The following is a 20,371-nucleotide window of genomic DNA, read 5'->3' as shown; positions in this document are numbered from 1 at the left end:
TCTGAGATTCTACAGGTACAAACTCTGATAGCATTGAGGAATCAAATATCAGTACTGATTTCTTTATTTTTTTTCCTGAGGAAGGACATGAGGTCCTGATCTGCCCTGGAGCCTTACCCTCCAGAGTGCAAACGGCTCTTTCCCGTCTCATGTCTATGCAGGCCACACCTACGTTGTCCCATCACAGAGAAGTTAGCTGTGGGTCTATCTGCCCCAATGATACATCATAGACTGAAGAAGGCACAGTACTGTACAAATGAAGATCGAAATGGATACATTTCACTAGTGCAAACTCAAGGTATGGGTTGTAGACAAGAAAACCTTATATTGGTGCTGCAATGGGAGTAATTCAGATGCGGGGGAAACATGGGCGTAAAAATTTGAGACTTAGCACTGCAGACTGATAAAGAGCACTTTAGACAGGATTAAACTGTAACAAATTTAAGATATAACTACTCTGAATGTCATTAACATTTACATTATTTGCACGGATCTTTTACTTCATGTGCTACATAAAATTTAAAGGTTAGCATTTTAACCATTTGTTCTCAAATTTCTCTTGCCTGTGTTCAAACTTCTTGGGATAGATTTTGGTTTCCCAAGATGTATGGTTAGAGAATCACAGAACTCGCTGAAAGATTTAGATGCAAGGGACCTCAGGAAGTCCATAGTCCCAAACTCTGCTCACAGCAGGGCTGACTCCAGAGGTGGATATGTTACTCATGGCTGTGTCCTGGTGAACATGGAACATCTCCAAGGGTGGAGAACCCCCAGTTTCTCTAAGCAACCTGACAAGGTCCTTTCTTTAGCCTTCCTTGAGGAGGAGGAGGAAGAGAGCAGGAGGAATGCAGTCTTACAGCAAGTGTAAGTGTAATAATACCATCTGTATCTTACGGGGAGGGGTGTAATAGCTGTGCATGGGTGGGAATAACATCCTTGATGAATGGCAGAAGAGGCAGAACAAAGGCAAGTTTCATATTTATGTCCCTCAGGAAGAAAACTTAAAGCCCATGAAGTCTTCCTACACAGAGAGAGAGAATCCTTCTAGCTTGATTCCTCTCCCATGATTTTTTTTTTTTTTTTACTGAAAAGCAGGCACCTTCTGTCAGTGCTGAGAAGCTTAGTAAAAGAAAAACAGTAATTCTGCCAGACAAAGTGGTATGATTGTCTCTCTGTGACATGCTTGGGGAATGAAATGGGCTGTTGCCCCGGTGTACAGATGGATTTCCTGAACCTATTCAGTGAAGATGGCTCAGCGGTTTTAGTCCCATTATCATAGATCATAGAATCACAGAATGGTTTGGATTGGAAGGGACCTTAAAGACCACCTCTTTCCAACTCCCCTGCTGTGAGGGTTGGAACTAGAGCTTCCACTAGACCAGGTTGTCAGGGCCCCATCCAACCTGGCCTTGAACACTTCCAGAGGTGGGGTAGTCACAACCTCTCTGGACAACCTGTTCCAGCCCCTCATCGCCCTCATAGTAAAGAATTTCTTCCTAAAATTTCAGCTCAAAGCCACTGCCGGGGCCGGCTGGAGCGGGAAGGATGGCGAGGGCTGCCCAGGAGGTGGCAATCGGGAGCCTCTTACGGGAGTGGAGCAAAGGTGGAGGGAGGCTCCCAGGAAAAGAGGTGGCTGCCTTTAAGGTGGGTTTATTTGCCTGCCAGATGGGAAGTCTGTGACCAGCCCCTTTAGAACAGGTAAAGGCAGTAAGGCTTCTCCACCCACTCGCCTTGATCTTTCATCACCACCGTGGGCCAGGCGGGCGGTTGTGCAACGTGCGCGCTGCGCTCGGGAGGCTGCGGGAGAGGCCCATGCGCTGCCCGCAGCAGCCCGGGCGCGGAGGCCTGAGCCGGCGGGGGCTGCGAGCCGGGCCCCCTCTCCGGCCAGCGTGGAGCTGAGCGCCTGGAGCGCCGGGATGGAGCTCTACCTCTGGCTCCTTCTCTTCTGGGCTCTCCTTCCTCCCGAGGTGCCTGGGAAAGAAGGTAAGCGTGGGACCCGCCGCCGGTCCCTCTGCCTGGAGGGCTGGGCTGGGGCGGGCAGGCGGAGAGGGACCTCGCTGAAGGGTAGGGAATGGGACCTGGCCCAAGCGCCTGGGGCTCCAGGGACACCATAGAGGGATTGGGGTATCAGGGAAGGGCAGGTTGGTGGGTGGGAGACCAAGGCCTGGAGCAAACCCCAACCAAATCTCGGTGGCTCAGTGAACGAGCCCAGGTATGTTCTCCCCGTCCTTCTCCACCTCCTCCTAGTTGAAGAACAAATGCCTCGGCATATTCAGTGATCCAAGAGAATTCTGCCCGTTTCCCTAAAACACGGGCCTTGCATATAACAAGTTTAAACACAAACTCAGAAAGTTTCTTCCCCCCCCTCTGCCAACACCCCTGCACAGTCCTTAGGAAGCTCTCTTGGGAGTTAATCCTTGTGAGCAAGCGGACAGTCATTTTATTGGAGAATCTTTTACCTACCCCAGTGTTGGAAGCTGGAGCTGGGGTTTACAGTTTCGTCTTCCACCTCTTAAGAATTCCTTGTTTCCCTTCTCTGTTCCACTTACTTCCTTTTATTAGATCTAGTGATCTTTTTTCCTTCTATCCTGAGAGTAGTTACACAGTGGTTATGAAACCTGGGAGAATGGTAACTTGACAGAGAGGTGAAGAAGCGTGCATCTCTGGTCTGTTCCCTACCTCCTCCTGCAGTTAATTTCCTCTAGGGACTTCTGTGTCTCACAGTGAGAGATGTTGGGGCTTTTCCATCCCAAAGACAGTACTTTGCTTCTCCAGGCTCTTGATCAAGAGGACTTAGTCACAGCTGGCAGTTCAGCCATGGGCTTATCTCAGACTCTGTGAGTTCTGAGTGCTCTAAAGCATTCGTGACAAGCACGTTTCTATCAAGGATCCAGCTACATGGATGCAGCTAGCAGACATTGTGGAGGAGGCCAGCCAGAAGTAATACAGGGTAGCACCACACAGGCTTTGGTTTCCAGAAGTTTGTGACCAGCAGTTGGCAGTAACACTCAGGGACCTGTCCGCCAGCTTCTCCCCAATCTCAGCCATCTCATTTGGGCTGTGTCTGTGATCTACTCTTCCTTAACTTGTTGATCTGGGAAACAGCTCATTTTCCCAGCGTCCTCTCTTATCTGAAGTCTTTCTTCTTTTGGAGGACACCTCCGCCCATATGGCTGGACAGCCACATGAGATTCCTAGCAGCAAGGCTGTGGACCAAAGAGCTAGTAGCCTCCGAGTAGTTGTATTCCCTGTGCTTTTCTAGTCTTGCTGACTCAATTTTCCTTTCCTTCCAGAATCCCTGTTGTGGGATTCACTTTGAGAGGTACTTCTTGGCAATGGACTTCATCCTTGCACTGGGCACTCAGGAGCTGAAGGAATTGCCCTTGCTGACAGAGCAGAGCACGGCATATGGGCTCTGCAATGTTCTTGTCCTGGCCACTTCCAAGTTCCTTTTCCCTTGCTCTGATGGAACTTGCCATACAGCCCCTCTCACTTCCACATTGATGCTTCAGTCCTGTAAAGCATGGGATAGATGTTATCTCGGTGAATGCTCTGGTAGGACTGGCTACCTCACCCTTGGAGGTTTTGAAGCTAACCACAGAAGAATACTATCTCAAATAGAAAGACTGAGAGTAGAAGGGAAGTGATTGAGGAGCCTTGTCTGGACAGGGAGCCTGTGGCTTAGGAAGGTTTTGCCATATGACCACACTGTGAACACTGTGAACTTGCAAAACCCGGATTCCTGCTTTTCCCTTCTCCCAATCCTGAAAGGGTGTTTCAGAGGTGAGAACAGCAGCACAATCCCTCTTATCTCTGATTCTGGGCCCACAGCCTGCTTCCTCATTCCACAGGACTTTTGCTGATCTGCACTTTACACTCTATTACTTACAGTTGGCAGGCAGTATTTGTAAAGCAGTCAGATGAGGGGGAGGAAACCCGGCTATTTAAATGCCATTTAAAAATTTCCCCCCTCCTACCTTTCACCCCAAATTCTTTTCTGAGATGTTTAGAAATGACCCCTCTGAATACACCCACAGGAATCTAAAAGAGAATCCAAGGAATTTTTCCTGCTTCCTGTGATCCCCAGCTGGGGCTGCGATAGGTGCAGGGAAGCCAGTAGTCTGTTCTGGCAGCACCAGCAGACCCAAAGGCAGGCACAAAGCTGCACATCCTGCAGTATGACTTATTCCAACTCTCTTCTCCCTGTTTGCCTACAATGTGATACGTTTCTAACATCTCTTCAGATCAAGACTTGGGGGCAAACTCTGATCACATTTTCAAATTTCTTTGAGGGCTTAAAATGAACATAGCAATGATTTTCTCCTTTGTCACACGACTCCAGTAGCCAAAGCTTAACACAGCTGTGCAGGGCAATTCTGCAAGAGGTGGCCATAGTATGGCCAGAGCTGTTACTCTCGTGATGTCTCTGCTAAAGACTTAAACGATTTCTAGGCCACCATCAGATGGTGGACAGCCTGAGTTAGAAGTAGAGGTCTCATCAGTTTGCACAACTGATGCATCATCATGGTTTTTGGATACTGTGACAATGGCAAGTCCTTTCTACACTTCACACTCCCTCAGTACTCTCCCACTGTGTTTCAAGCACTGAATAGTAACCCTAGGTGACACTGATTGATCTTTTGTGTTGGTAATTTGTTTGATTGTCTTCCTCTTCATCCATTTAGTCTGCTGCCTTAGTATTCCAAGGGAAAGGTGTTCAGCTGCTAATGCTGAGTTGCCATTTGAATAGGCTTCAGCCTTCTCCTTCCCTTTTGGGGCAGCTTTAGGAAGTAATAAAATTTGTCAGGGTTGCATTTTTTGGATGTGTGTGAGAGGGGGTCTTGTAAAAACTTTTAACTCCTGACTAGCTGCACTGTCTCGTATCTTTCCATCCTTCCTTTAGCAATACTTTTCTTCTGTGACAAAACAAGGATGAAACCATTCTATGGGCCGTATAAGTTGGGTCACTGATTTCTTTTTTCCTCTTCTTCTTCCGGTTTTCAGTGAATCTACTTGACACAAGCACTGCGCAGGGTGAACTAGGCTGGCTTCCAGACCCTCCAGAAGTAGGGGTGAGTACACACATTCAAGGAAGGGGAGCCACTGGGAGTACTAAATGATGCAAAAGCATAATCCATGTTGAACTTTCACCCTTCCTACTGAAATTGAGCTTCTGCAGCTCTCTCCTGAAAATTTTATGCTTTGTAAATCTCTCTCCCTTTCTGCCCCTTCACCTCTGCAGTCTCAGCCACTAGCCAGCTTTTAAGGACTGATAGCTCATTGAGTGTCAGTAGCTTTTCTGATGCTTATTGACTTTCATTAGCTCTCAGTGATTAAACATATCCTTGAAATATATTGTTTCCATGAGGTAATAAAGCAATGGAGAGAAAAAAAAGAAAAAAATCCAATCATCATCTAGGTTTTCATTCTGTCATATTGCAAATAAATCTTACATCTCTTTTTCTAAGAAAATAGGCATAGCAGAAGTATTACTGTCTCAAAGTCCTTCAAGAAATTAGAAACACATTACACATCTTTTAATTCAGCAGCTGACTGAAGAAATAGCTGTTAACTCATGGGGCAACAATCTACTCTTATGGGTGGGCTGCAAGATTCTAGGACCTTACACCCAGCCCTAATGCTGTGTTTGGTCCACACAGCTGATAATGAGAAAAGCATTTCCCTTTGTTTCATGAGTACAAAATTGAGTTGATGGAAGTGCTTAAAAATCTACTTCTGAAATCACTGCAAAATAGGACCCCAAAAGACAGCTGAACTCTCAGATATTTTTGTACAAGTACAGCTATTTTGTATGCAGTACAGTCGAGCAGTCCCTTTAGTGTCACAACCAACGTTGTCAAAGATGGTTTCATTTGTAACAGCAGAACTGTGGCAGTGGTGGAAGGAAGGCACAAAGAAAATGGAATTTACGGAGTAGTTAGAAGGACATACGTTAATTCATAGTTCTAAGTTCCTCATCCATGCTCTTGTCTTTCTAGCAAGTCCCAAGCTTTCCTGTGGAGAGAGAGTCTTCACCCTTGATGCCTATAAAGTAGACCTGGGTTCAACCTGTTCCTAATTAATTTTCATAACTTTCCTCTGTAATGTGCTGTGGCTGCTTTAAATTCACCCCAGCCTCCTCCTCCTTCTCCTCCTCCCAGTAGCCTTGCTGGGTAAAGTAGAGCCAGACAGTGAGGTTCTCCAGTACTGGCATAACTGCCTTTGTTTTATTAGTAAACTGTTTTGGTTATTATTATTATACCCTACTCAAAACAGGTGCCCTAGTGAGACATACATGTAGATCATGTTTTGCCCATTGTTCCCTCTGTTGTCCCATCAACTGTCTGTGTGGCAATTTTACCCCAATTCTAGGCTTCAAGCATGTTCACAATGAAGTCTAACTCTTGAAGAGATTAGAAAAAATCACTGAAAAGTGCATTCTAAAAAAAATCCGATAGGAAGAAAATAAAATCGCTATTACAGAACATCTGATTTTTGCATAGTAGGTTCACAGCAGTGTAAGGAGTAGGCATACCCACCTACTTGTGCTACATCTGCTTTTCAAAAGATGTATATTCAAAATGTAATTGTAACTGAGAAAACATGGCCTGTGAGCAATCAAAACTAATAGATCAGGATACTGATGACTGATAAAATAACAGAGTATGAAGAATAGATTCATTGACTCTCAATGAGCAAGTCTTTTGCAGAGATTTGTCTAATCACATCATTTCCCAATAACTGTTAGGTGGAAGGCTGACAAATTACCACAAGCAAAAAGGGAAAAATGGATGATTCTCTTGTAATCAGAACTTTGAACAACTCTTCATGAAATAATTTGTCCAAAATGAAGAAATAAATATGTTTTAAAAAGAACTGAAAATAATTCAGAATATTTTTTGACACAAATGAGCCAAGAGTAATACTGAATAGTCTGACTAGCTTGATTAGTAAAAGGCTGGAAACACCTGAGCTGTATTGCATACGCAGTTGAAGGGTGTATTTCATGTAACACTGGTACTTGTACCTCACCTCAGATGCCAGAGATCTCCCATCTATGAGCTGGATTTGTGTCAATACACTTATCGCACAGAGGAGGAATTTGCCATGAGGAATTTTCATGCTTTATATGGACAAGGCCTCCGAGGCATAGCCCAGAGAGATTGGATAAGTCTGTGGAGGCAGAATTACACCTTTGTTTTCTCCTCACTTTTAGCCAATGACAGTGGGTGAAATAGCTTGCCATGGGTGGTTGTTTCAGGGTCAGACTTGGTCTGTGTCCAGCACAGGCAATGTTTCTGTTAACATGTGAGCAGCCTAAGGACACCAAGCTGTACACCAGTCAGTTTTAGACAGTACATCTCGTAGTTCAAAACTTGTAGATTACATTAACTGGCATCTTGCCTAAGCTTAAAGATAGTCTTTAAGTGAAAGTCTCTGTACTTAAAGTGCCTATAGAGTTGTGTTTGCTAAAAGGTTTGTGTTAGCTTGTTTTATAGTAGCTGTTTAGAAAGGGTTTCCTTCATTTTAGGCTACTACTGGAAACTAGGCTTTTAAAAACGCAGACTATAGTTTCTATAACTCCTTTTTTATCTACCTTATCACCCCCCTCCACCATCTTCTAACAAATTTCTTGGTAATTTTTTTTGTCTTTGAAATTTTGCAACAGCAATAGCAGTTGGGCACAGAGAGGTGTATTACACCACTAGTGGTAGAATTCCACCTTCTAACGTACATTAGAGAGCTAATGATGACCGTTTTGAAGGTATCAGGAGTATGGAATTTACTTGCCCTGACATTTCTTTAAGATTCCTCATGCTGCACAAACAGCCTAGCTACTTGAACTGGTTTCAAAAATCACTGAAACTGTTCAGAAAAGACTTCCCAAATCCAATCATGAAAAAATTCAGTTATTAGGCACAGCAGCATTGCTTTCTGGTAGCTTGTAAAGTAGCAGTATAAAAAGTTATTTATTTCTAATTTTCTTTCAAGTAGAATTGCATCAGCTTTGAACAGATTGTGATGAGGAATCATGTTATCCTCTTGCATTTCGCTTTTAATAGGCAAGGCCCTGAGCCACGCAGCCTGGCTTTGAAGTTAGCTTTGTTCTGAGCAGGGAATTGAAGGAGAGACCCAAAGGTCCCTTTCCACCTAAATCTTTGTGTTTGTGTGATATTTTTAATTGTTTGTTTGTTAGAATTCTGAGCTTGAATTTTTAGCCCAGGCACAAAATGTCCTTCCAATTTCACATGAACTCTGTAATAACAATTCCTATGGATTTTCTGTATCAGTTTATGTAGGCCTATGATACAATGTATTGAGCAATGCAATATTTGTCTTTAATGCTATGATTATCTCCCCCCCAGCTTGTGGGCCTGTCTTGAAATTTTCCTTTTATCCACAATTTCTAATTTCCTTTCTGTGTATGTGAATAATATTTGCATAATCCAGTCATACTTCCATGAGTATATGTGACTACTAAAGTTCCAAGCGATTTGTATTGGAGAATGCTGCACACTGGGCTTGTCAATATGACTTTCTCTCTCTGTGCTGTTGAATGGATTGTAAATTAAACACTCTTTTATTCTTTTTTAGCTGCTATGTTTTCTTGAGAGGTGTGCTTTCACTAGTTCTACAGCTGTCTTTGCTTGTAGAAGGGTCCTGTTTCAAGTGACTTTGTTTTCAATTGGATGTATGTTATTTTAGGAATCACATGAACTCTGCTGCAGCCAAATCCTCTCATATTTATTACATATTAAAGATTTGGCAAGGCTCAGTTCTCCACTGGTAGCTGGTTTTATGGAGCTTATTTTTCCTAACTTATATTCCTGCATGGATCATAGTATTATTAAAGCTCCCATATTATTTTCTTAGTCTCCTTTCTAGGCTGCTATTGTTCTCAATCTCCTATTCGTGGTGAGGAGGAGGCCATAGTTTTTTTCCTACCTATTCCATTCTCTTGCTTGCTTCCCCACATACATCAAAGCTATCAGCTTTTCTAACCAGGTTTCCCAGTGTGCATGGCACTTGATCTGCTCAACTTTTCCAAAGTCTACTTTCAAACAGGACAAAGGATGTGTACGTAATCCCAGTGGCCTAATGTATCCCAGAGGCATCCCAGTATCCCAGTAGCCACTAGCTACAACTATTGTAGCTCCAAAAACACTTGAAAACTTTGGAAATTATGTAATTCTTGTTCAGTTCTGCACCCTGTATTTCATATGATCATAGTGGCTGCCAAAGCTATGTGAATACAATTTGAGTAAGCCAAAAATCAGATTTTTTTTTTTTTTTATGATATCGTTGTCCTATTAAATCCCAGGCATGGTTCAAATTCTACAGTGCTAAATTGTTGTCTTTAGGTAACAGACTAGATCAAGTACCTGTGACCTGTCAGCAACTTCTATATCACTGACCACACAATAACATTTACATGCCTTCAGGTTCTAGCAGACTAAGAGGTCCCAGATGTTGATATCAGCTGATGGCTGGTTTCTGTTTCCACCACTTCTGGTCAGACAGATAGGCCTGTCATGAAGGAAATAGTGCTGCAGGCCACACAGCCTTCAACCTGCAAGCAGTTCCAGCAGAGCACTCCTTATCTCGTTAAACCTGGGCAGTTCACTTAGTCAGACTCCTTGGTATCTTACTCAGTCTTACCTGGAACAAGTCTCAGCCAGTCAGCTCTTTGTAGCATTGGAAGGTGGTGTGAAAAATAGCCATCAGAAATTCTATTCTGTGCACCTCCTCCCACAACTGTGGGCCACGCATGTCCTTTAAGCGCTAACTCAGAAGGGTGTCATCACCTCTGAAACTGGGGTAGAGTAGCAGCATACACCTCAGGCTGCGCTCAGCTTAAGTACAGGCACAGGGGATTAGCTCCTCCAAGTGAACAGGATCTTTATAGAAATAAGGGACAAATGCTTAGTAAAGTCAACAACCACCTGGAAATGCGAACAGCTCTGGCTTCAGGGTTGTATCCTGACATGACCTGCTGCTGTTGATGCATGCACTGGGTGCAGATACTTGTTGAGGGTATTCTGTTAATTGAAAATTAGTTATTTTGTGTGGATTTGGAAGAGAAGGGATAAAAATAGTATGGATATCCAGATATACTTTACTCAGAAGGGTGAGAAGGGGGAGTAAAAAACAGTGAGATGAGAGCAAATAAAGTGTAAATTAATAGCTGTACGGTATCAACCAGGTAGCCTAGGATGGAGTCACTGCCGTAGACCCAAGTAACAATCTCAGCCAGTGCACTCAGTGGTGTGATCTAAAGGCCAGAAAAGAGCACATTCTGAGCCAAAGTGAGGATGCTGTACAACCATGACATTCATCACTACAGCTGCTTGGGCACTGTGGTGGTGACAGCACTGTTGCCTAGCAGCTTCAGAAGGCTGATTCACCCTTTTATAGCTGTTGAATGAGTGGACAAGGTTCAGTGAACTTCCTCACGTCAACACAAAAGCAGCACAAGTCAGCTGGACCTTTGAGATTAATCTGCCTCTAGCATGGTCCTCCAAGAAGACTAACAGGCTATTTAAAATAATAATAATAAAAAACCAACCAACCAAAAAAACAAAACCAAAATAACTTTTATTATAATACCAACCAGAATACTGGTGAGTTTGCAGGCAGGCAGGTTAGAAAGAAAAGGCTTCGTGTTTTTTATTGCCTTCTGTATGCTTGCTAGATGAACCTATGCTTTGAAGTGTGATTCTTACTATCTCAGAGGTGGATCTGCAGAAAAATATGCCCATGATTTCTTGGAAGGTTATTTCCATTGTTTTTAACACCTAGTTCCCGGTTTTTCTATGCTGAGCTGACCCGAAGCTTGCCAGCTCCTCATGTGACTTCCACGCTGCCAACTCCTGCAGCTTCTTTTCTCCAAGCAGGTTTGATCATCTCAAGGAAAAGGCACAATTACCCAATTCCTGATCCATCTTTAAAAGGAACTTACACAAACAGAGCAAGTATTGCCCATCACCATCAGACTCTTTTCCAGGTTTCTGTAAGTGTAGGTTTCTAGAAGTGTAGTTGACACACCATACAAAACCACAACTCACAATAAAAAGCCCTTCAACTTGAAAAAATATAAAAAATCACTTCCATTTACGATGGATCCTATGCAATGTACAATGTAGTGCAAAAATAACATGAGAGCTAACGTTTTCTGTAGTGGTAATACAACTTTAGCCATAAATTCTGAACTCTTAAGATGCACCATCTGATTTTCCACTTCTGTCCTTTTTGTAGTTACTGATATCATTAGTCAGTGTTAAGAAAAGAGGTATATACAAAACAAATGTTCCAAAATACTGAGGTGAAATTTTGGACTAGAGTATCATTATCCCTCATCTAGTAGCATCTCTCGTGACGAACTGTTTTCATGCAAGACCTTAATGTGGCTAGACAGTTCAGAGAATGAGCAGACAGCAGAACCTGGGTTTGATAAACAGGTTCTGTAATCAATGTGCTGGAGCTCTGTGGCTCACATTAGCACTTATCTTCCCATAAGAACGTGCATGAGTACAAGTTAAATTAAAAGGATGTGGGTGGGATGGAGACCTATGTGCTAGTGCCCTAAAGAACGAGTAATTACATAAAGCAGTTGCTCCTCCCTGAAAATAATCAATGGATCATTGTGGGGAAAAAAATATCTCATCCCACCCATAAAGATACTGTAGATAAGTAAACACCACTTCTATGTTCATTTGTGTCAAAGGCTCCATGACGATGTGATGAAATCAAAATTGCCTGACCATAGCCAAATGATCAAAGAAATAAAAGCAGCCTTGGTTGTTCTCAGATTTAAAGTTATAGACACTCATGAAGTGTCTAGATGTCACCACACTTCTTTCATCATCATCATCTAAATTGTCTTCCACAAATTTGTTCCAGCAAATGAACTTCAAAGAGTATTGAGAAACTTTCAGTGAAGGGTCACAGAAGCTTCATTTTGGAATATACCACTGTGGTGCTGCTGTTCTTGGCTGGCTGGTATAGCCTTACCTACTTACAGATTTTTGTCAGATGTATTTTGGCTAAAGAGAAGCTCTTCATCACACCATGGCAGGTGCCAGCAAAGTGCCTCTACTGTCACAGGCTTTCCTCTGAGGCACTACACTAAGACTGTAGTACAGCTGCAATTGTCTTCAACTCTGAATCTGTTCCAGGAAGGTTTTTTGGTCATAGCATGCAAATGCTACTATACAAAAGTCAAAGACACTCCACAGGCAAAAATGCAGCCAGGGAAAGGGGACAGAAACCGTTCAATGGCACATGTTCTGCTAGGAGGTTTCTGGCTTGGCACAGCAGTGATGTATTGCTGCTGAAGAAGTTTGCTGTTTTGGGGCCTTGCAATTATTCTTCAGGAGGAGATTTAATGGCCTCTGAATTCTCTGAAAATTAGATGGTAAAGAGATACACTTGCTAAGCTCAGGTACACTGTAGCTGGCTGTACTAACTTAGGCAGTCTTTTCAGCTTAGTGGAACTTTCTAACCCAAAGTTAGAGAAGTTATTATATTTCAGCATATGAACACTCAACTTTTCCAGTGGAGACATGCATCTTAGTTTAGTTACTTTAAACCTACTGGCAATATGCTTGCCCTGTTGTCGCTTCTGTAAGTCTCGTAAAAGTATTGCTGTGCCTTTCCTCAGGGGTCTGCAGGCCACAGCTTGGAAGCCACTGTGCTAAGGTAATGTGAAAACAAATGAGATATAGGTCACAGCATGCAGGCTCTTATCTGAAAGGAGACAGGCAACCTGGAGATGGAGACAGCATTCCTATTGCAAGTCACAAGCTCTTTTGACTTGTCTGAGCCTAACAATTTGCAAAACTGTCAGTCTGCTGCCTCTGTCACTGGTAGCCGACCTCTTCATTAGCAGGGATGAATTTTGTATTCATCAACATAAAAAGCTTGTTTGCTTTTTTTTTCCCCCATCTAAAAAAGACTAAAACCGAAAGAGACCACTTCGCTGATGCCCGCAGAGCCTGAGACAGTGGCTCTAAGAAGACAGATTGTCCTAGATAGGATCCTTGACAGAGACCTAACTTAGAGAAGGTTCATTTATATAGAAAAAGCAGAGTAAGCCTTCCTTAGGCTTCAGACCTTCGAACTGTGTAATCAATTCAGAGTCGATGGAGGCAGATATTAAAAGGCATACACCTTATCTTATCTTGTCTTTGGATTTGTACTCACATAGCAGACCAAACCAATATTGTTTACTACATATATATATTGGTGCCCTTCTAGATTGTTATTCAAGTCATTCTGAACTGCCTTCATAAAGACAGCTTGGTTCCACCACTACTTTCTTTATATGGAATCCAACCGATTGGAGGAAAGTTGTCTTCCTTTTTTCTAAACTTGTAGTGTTCTGAGGTTATTGAGACAGTACTTTGTTTTGAGGTTGACATTCACTTACTGCTAATTGCTGTGCTGGAATTATTTTGCTCTGTGTTATACCACCACACCAAGACTTTCAAGAACAAACTTTTGAAACTAAGTGCCTGTATTAGTGTATAGGGTCCTGAGAAGCAGAGAACACTCTTTTTCTTCTCAAATCCGATGGCTACATCCTTACACTTTTAATGATGTCAAAGTACTAAGTCATGGCCCTCTCCTGAATCCACTGGCATTTGTTTTCTTAGCAACTTTTAAAGAATTCTATTTGATTTGAAAAGTTTGAAGACTAGTTTTAAGACATTTTAGACTTTACTTAAAAAAAAAAAAGAGTTTAAAGGGATTATTAAAGAATAAAATTTAAAGAATTTAAGAAGTCCTTAGCTTGCTTGGAGTAAGGAATTGGACTTGATGCTCTCCAAGGGTCCTTTCCAACCTAAGTCTTTCTATGATTCTGCATGTTGTGAGAAAGTTCTCTCTAGCATCATAAAACCAGAAGTTCACTCACTGCTAGAATAAAGAGGTCTGATTGACACTGTCCCCCACTCCTACTAGAAGAATGTCACCCATCCTGTGGCCTGATGACTGGAGCAAGGACACAGTGCCTGGAAAGAAATGGGTAGAAAGTTATATTATCAAAGGAGGTTGGTTCAATTTCATTGGCAGACAAACTGGAGAGCCAAGTAATTAATATTGATTGAGCCAGACTTTACCACACATGTCTATTAAGAACATTACATTAAAAATCAGAGGCATACATTTTGATTTTGCAGCAGATTCTTTGAGGATATGAGACAGTTGCCTAGCAACTTCTGGTCTCATCACCCTTTCATTAAGTGTTGTATGTAACAGTTTTCCTCTACTACTTTGAATTTAAAAGCTTCATTGAATAATAAAAAGAAGTCAGAAGCATATTAAACAATAGTTCTGTATTGTTAGCATAAATAATATCCTCATTTTACTTCCTTTACCCATCAGCAGTAGAGTCTAGAAAAAACATGTCTGACTCCCTTGTTATTTTTTTGCACCACACTGCATATGAAACTGTGCAATAGTCAGTGCCAAGCATCTCTGCCCTGAAGAGCTCAGTCTGGAAAAGGCTGGGCTAAGATGAGCTAAGAAATACAGGGGTTAGCAGTAGGAGTTTTTCCAGAAGTAGAGTTTAAAGTAATTTTTTTTTTTTTTGGTAGAGTTGTCACTACTGAAAATGTAACTTTGATCCTGTATCACTTAAATTTTGAAAATGGTATATCAAGGACATGCATCACAACAGCTCATGCCTTTTGGTGAGACACGAAAAAAACACTTTCTGGTGACACTTGTCTGTGGTACCGCCTTAGGATAACTGCTAATGGAAACTTGTCAAACTCTTGGCCTCCAAATGCAATTATGCTTTTCCCATCAGCTTGGTTGAGGCAGACACCCATTTAAAAATGCTTCTAAGAGCCAGTCCTAACACTGGCAGTTCCTTATGAAAACTACTTTTCTCTTATTCTCCTTTCTAACTTTATTTCTTCAGTGTACTTCAGGATGTGTTGTAAATTCAGTTCTGTAGCATTTTCCAGAAGATTTTCAACTAAATAGTGCAAGAGATGATTAAGTGATTGTCCCTTCCAGTTCATCAATTGTGACTGACCCATCAGCCTGTTTCTCTCTTTTGCCATCTTAAGTCCTTTGACCTCCAGTTAGCGAAATAAGTGTAAATCCTGTGTAGTGCAGGTATATACCAGCTGGATCAGATTAAGAGGGTGGGGTAACACCGGAGATTAATTACATGGAGAAAAAAGGGAACAAGAAGGGACACATAGATACCATCCACAGAACTTCCTGGGAGGAGACTGTTAGAATGCACTTAGGTAAAATGCTGGAATCATCCAGATATGAGCTTGTGCTATCAGCAGGGCTTGCTGGCTCAGAGAAAGCATTCCCATACTTTCCAGAGTGGGGCTGTGTAGGGGGTATGCTCTAAGTCATATCATCAAAACAGAGCCTCCTTTGGCACTCTGTGGGTACCTCTCTTGTATTCCACTAGCAGAGTGACCTGGTCCCTGGCATCAGAAGCTAGGAGAGAAGCTGTTGTGCTGTGAGCACAGGAGGGGGTGGTGCCAGAGAAATGTGTGAATCTCATGCTCAGCCCATGAGACTTGACAAGCCTGGAGTAATACAGAGACTGAGGCCTTGTTTAAATTGCATCTTAACCTGGGGTGTGATTTAAAACCAAGATGCTTAAACTTGTGCCAATACCTATGTGGGCACTTGTTTCAATTTAATTTGATTAAACATTTAAAGCATAATGAGAAAAGGTAGTCTTAGCAAGTGGGGGAAAAAGGATCTAAGTTATTTTCCCTGTGGACAAAACCTCGCTTTCCAAATTTTCAGTTCTCATGTGTGACCTACTCAAAGAGACTGTTGTTTGCATTTTGTATCTGACCTATGGTAAGGTAACAAAACTAGAACCACATAAAATTTTGCGAAAGAGTATGTTAAAATCAGAATCAAACCTTATTGAATTCGTGCAAATAGTATTAGTGAGGTCATATAACCAGCTGGGCCCATGTGCTCCTCTCAGCTATTTTTTGCTGAGGAAGATGCAGAACCTAAATGCAGTATGAAGTCAGGAGAATCAACCGAGTTTTAATAGTTAAACTAGGGTTTGCAGAATATCCCACTTAAAGAAGCGTGAACTCCAAATTAATAAGTGCTTGCTCTAGCACAGTCCTTCTGTAATTTGCCTTCCTATGATGTCAGGCCATCTTTTCTCTTACTCTCAAATGCTGTGTGTTATTTCCAGGGGCAGACAACAGTCCTGGTTTGGTAGGTCCTGCTGTACACTTCGAATGTAAACTGTGGCAGAGAGAAGTGGCAAATATGCGGGAGTAGTGGGTCTTTTTCTCAATCTCTACGGTAAGGCAGTACATGAAAGAAATAAATTGGAACCAAGGGAGGATGAAGAGGATGTACAAGGGTCCATGTAAATCAGATCCTAATAATAGTATCCTCTTTGCTCTCCATGTACAGAGTTTAGGCAGCCATGGGGTTCTAGACCAGACACGGCTTTTGCTAAGTGTAGGAAAACTTTTAGCTGAATAGAGCCCTGAACCCTATATGAGAATCGATTTTTTAGGTAAGATTATGTCATATTTGAAGTGAAACTTGATTCTCAGATCTATCTAACAGTGTGTGTTTTCTTCTGTCCTGGGAGCAGTGGAGTGAAGTGCAGCAGATGATAAATGGTACCCCAGTCTATATGTATCAAGACTGCAGTGTACTTTCCGAGGGTGACACTGATCACTGGCTTCGCACCAACTGGATTTATCGGGGTGAGGCAGCCTCCCGCATTTATGTGGAGCTAAAGTTTACTGTGAGGGACTGCAAGAGCTTCAAAGGTGAAGTGGTGACCTGCAAAGAGACCTTCAATCTCTATTACATGGAGTCTGAACAAGACGTTGGGATCCAGTTCCGCCGCCCGCTGTTCACCAAGGTCTGTATCGCTGGGGGTGAAGACTGAGTCATATCTTTCAGCTTAAACTAGTTGTATCTTTTAGCTTAAACTAGGTGTGTCCTGCTGACTGGGAGAGGCTAGGAGAACCAGCATCTGGGGAAAGGCATGGATAGTAAACACTGTCCTTAGAATAAACTTTGTCCCCAGTGCTCTCTGTGACGCTCAGAGCAGACTTTGCCACAGGAGGCACTGGATTTTTCAAATGAGATCGGACTTCTGTTCTGCATAACCACTTATTTAACCAGACACCACATAGGTAAGGATTCTAAAGAGTTGTGATTGAGCTGGATGGTTGCACCAATCTTTAGAAATAGTAAAGCAGAGACCAAAGGAATTTGACTTGCCTTAGGTAATAAAACAAGATTAGACCAAGTGATGAACAAGTCCAGTTCAGGTCTCTCTGGTCCCGATCATTTACTCCAATTGCTATGAGATATAGGGTCTTCTTTTATAAACCTGAAAGTGATGGCTTGCTATAATGAAATTCTCCCTGGTGTGAAAGTATTTAACAGTGCCATGTTTTATCTGCTGTTTTCCTCAACATAGGAACATTCTTGCCATGGAAATATTTGAATTGCAGAGTAGGGAACCTCTGCTTTTTTTGCACAGGAAATTCTGCAATCTAGTTTTGTTCTAAAAGAAGCCACAGACCTAAATTACTTGACTTCCCTTTTCTTTGCAGTTTAAATGGGATATGATAAAAACAAAGAGCAGTAAAATCCACCACAGGCAGAGCAGGACTCTGGTAACTGATTCCCCTCCCTCCCCAGTGCTCCTCCACCTCCCCTGCAGCCTACGATGTGAATTTGTGAGATACCTCCACAACTCCTAAACATGCCTTATGATCCCACTGCCAGATGCAGCTGCTCTACAGATCCTTTCATCTCCCATCCAACTACAGGGAGTGGGTGGTGTCATGCAATGGGGATGGGCCTGCGGAGGAGAGGATCAGTTACCAGGTTCACTCTGAGAAGAAAGGCCACTCCACCTGCAGTCCAGCTGTTCCATATCACAGGATGTCATGGAGACCTTTCCCATTCGCTCAAGCATGGAAAGTATCTCTCACTCACACTCATCCTTTGTTTGCTGAGGCAGTGGGAATGCAAAAGTGTGGGAGCATTTTTCACCCAGGTATCTACAGTGCTGAAATATGTTGACTGCTGCATGAGAAGCACCTTGCAGTAGATGATCTGAACTGCAACAAGAACAGCCTAAAAACAGGTGGCTGTAATTCACTAGTCAGCTTAAAAGCTCAGCTCTAAGTGGTGTTCTGATTTTACTGCATACAATTTGCAAACAAAATTATCACAGAAGAGAGATTTGTTCCTTTAGGGGCAGTTCCTAAAGACCTCTGGAACCAGAGACTCAGAACATAGGGTACTGTAGAAGATCAGTGAATGAGTACAAAACCGTTAAAGGAGATGATGGAAAGTATGGAGATACAGAGACAGGAAAAGGTGCTTTGTTAACACCTCTTCCAAGTACAAGGAAAGTATGCAGTGCACTGGCATTAGAAGCAGTTGACCCTACGGCCCCTAAAAGGCCTTAGTGTAAAAGAAGGTTGAGAGACATGGGTATCTCAGCTGCTGTGGCCTGCTCAGGTGTTAAAGCTGTTGTCTTTCTCTTTTTCTCTTAGCTCAACACTGTGGCAGCAGATCGAAGTTTCACAAGCAGAGACATCGAATCAGGGGCCATGCAACTGAACACAGAAGTGTGCCCCATTGGGAAGCTCTCTCGCCGGGGCTTCTACTTGGCTTTCCAGAACTCTGGAGCTTGCGTAGCAATGGTGTCTGTCCGAGTGTATTACAAGACTTGCCCAGAGGCAGTGCGGGGCCTGGCTCGCTTTCCAGAAACACTAGCAGGTTCAGAGGGGCTGACAGAAGTGCCTGGGGTCTGCGTGGAGTATGCAGCTGAAGAAGTGGGCTCTCCCCCCAGGATGCACTGCAGCACCGATGGGGAGTGGCTGGTACCAGTGGGCCGATGCCTTTGTGCTGTGGGGTTTGAGGAAGTTGATGGGAGCTGCGTAGGTGAGTATGCAGACACTAGCTGTAGGCCATGGGAGAGGATCCAGAGAGCTAGAGATGTATCTGTAAGCACAGAGTGGGATCAGGGCAGTTAGTGTGGTCTATCTCTCTTGCCTGCCCTCTGTGCCTGCCAGGTGTATCATACCTTTCCTCCCCTCCTTAGCTTCTCTTTTTCAATTGTGATTTTTCTCCTTATGTGTCAGGTGTAAGACTTGCACACACCTCTCCACTCCCTCTTGGGCTTCATCCAGGAACTTTCAGCTCTGCAGCTAGTTTCTGCGAGCTGTAACTATGTGATTGACACTGACTCACTCAACAACTGGTTCTCAACCCTTAAACAGAAGCCTTGTTCTCCCAGGGCAGATGGGTTAGACGCCCAGAACAGGGTATTTGTCCCGTAACTAGAAAGCTGAGAGACAGAGGGGACAGGTTTCTCCTCTGTCTCTCCTTCTTCTTGGACTGGGATGGCTTTTCTGCCATGGGAAATCATGTAAAACACATTGCACAATATCGTCGTGCCTGCTCTTCTGAGGAAGAGCAATTATAGCAAGCAAAAGAGTCACCAGGGTGCTGGAGTCCCAGCGAGCAAGGGTTGTTGAAGCAGGCAGCACAGGGCTCTCCCTTGGCCACTGAGGGGACAAGATTCAGCTTCTTAAGGCAACTTTGTTTGTTTGTCATGGGAGAGGATATGTGTGTTGTTTTGGAGGTATGTACTACTGCAGAAATGGAGGCAAAAGCACAACTCTGCTCTTGTTGTCAGAGTTCTATGGCACAAGGTTAAGGTGTATAGAAAAAGGAATCCATGCACTGGTCTCAGGTTCAGCAGGTGCTCCGTGTCTCTGCTTTGTTCTGCTACAAGGAGCTGGTGACTCTATGAATCCCCACTTCTTACTGCTCATTTCGCTTGGGGAGCTGGTGAAGGTTGAAGCACAAAATCCTTGCCTTCCTCCAGCAATCCCCTCTCTGCACAGCCCAGCCAGTTTTTCCACTTAAGTGCTACAGAGCTCTCCCCGCCCTCCTGAGAGCACTCGTCTGGGAAGGGGCAGGGAAGCTGTCATGTCTGGACAAGCCTTGACTGCTATCACAGCACAGGTTCATTCTACATCTGTGCTTTCATCCCACTCCGCCCAAGTACAGCTGCAGCCAGAAGTATCTTTTGTACGATTAGCAGGGACTGGGGGGGTCTCCCGGGGGGAGGAAGGGAAAAGAGGAGAACCTAGCAGCAGTAGGGAGAGGTACTTCATGACCAGAGCAGCGTTGTCTTGGAGGATCGGAGGAGAAGGTGAATGTAGGTTGTCTGCTGGGGCATATCTTGGGGTTCTCTCCCTCAGCAGAAAAGACCAGGCATTGTGCAATGGACTGGGAGCAATCCAGGTCAGGATAAAGACTGAGATCACAGCTTTTACTTTGTCCTCAGAACATGGAAGGACTTCCTCAG

General features: G+C 43.4%; 1 protein-coding gene across 1 annotated transcript in view; it reads left to right on the top strand.

Annotated features, from left to right (window-relative positions):
• Positions 1–1,648: 1,648 nt before the first annotated feature.
• The window catches only part of EPHA1 (EPH receptor A1), a 34,400-nt gene continuing 15,677 nt past the window's right edge, over positions 1,649–20,371 (top strand). The window contains exons 1-4 of the mRNA XM_027722129.2: positions 1,649–1,983; positions 5,005–5,072; positions 16,613–16,888; positions 18,546–18,936. Of these exons, the coding sequence (XP_027577930.1) occupies positions 1,917–1,983; positions 5,005–5,072; positions 16,613–16,888; positions 18,546–18,936 (802 nt within the window). The 5' untranslated portion in view covers positions 1,649–1,916. The remainder of the gene's footprint in view (positions 1,984–5,004; positions 5,073–16,612; positions 16,889–18,545; positions 18,937–20,371) is intronic.

Source organism: Pipra filicauda, unplaced genomic scaffold (genome assembly GCF_003945595.2).
Source record: "Pipra filicauda isolate LSUMZ 115617 unplaced genomic scaffold, ASM394559v2 scaffold234_size1211729_pilon, whole genome shotgun sequence".
Lineage (NCBI taxonomy): Eukaryota > Metazoa > Chordata > Aves > Passeriformes > Pipridae > Pipra > Pipra filicauda.
Note: the sequence above shows the minus strand (reverse complement) of the source record. Positions and strands in the feature narration are given on the sequence as shown.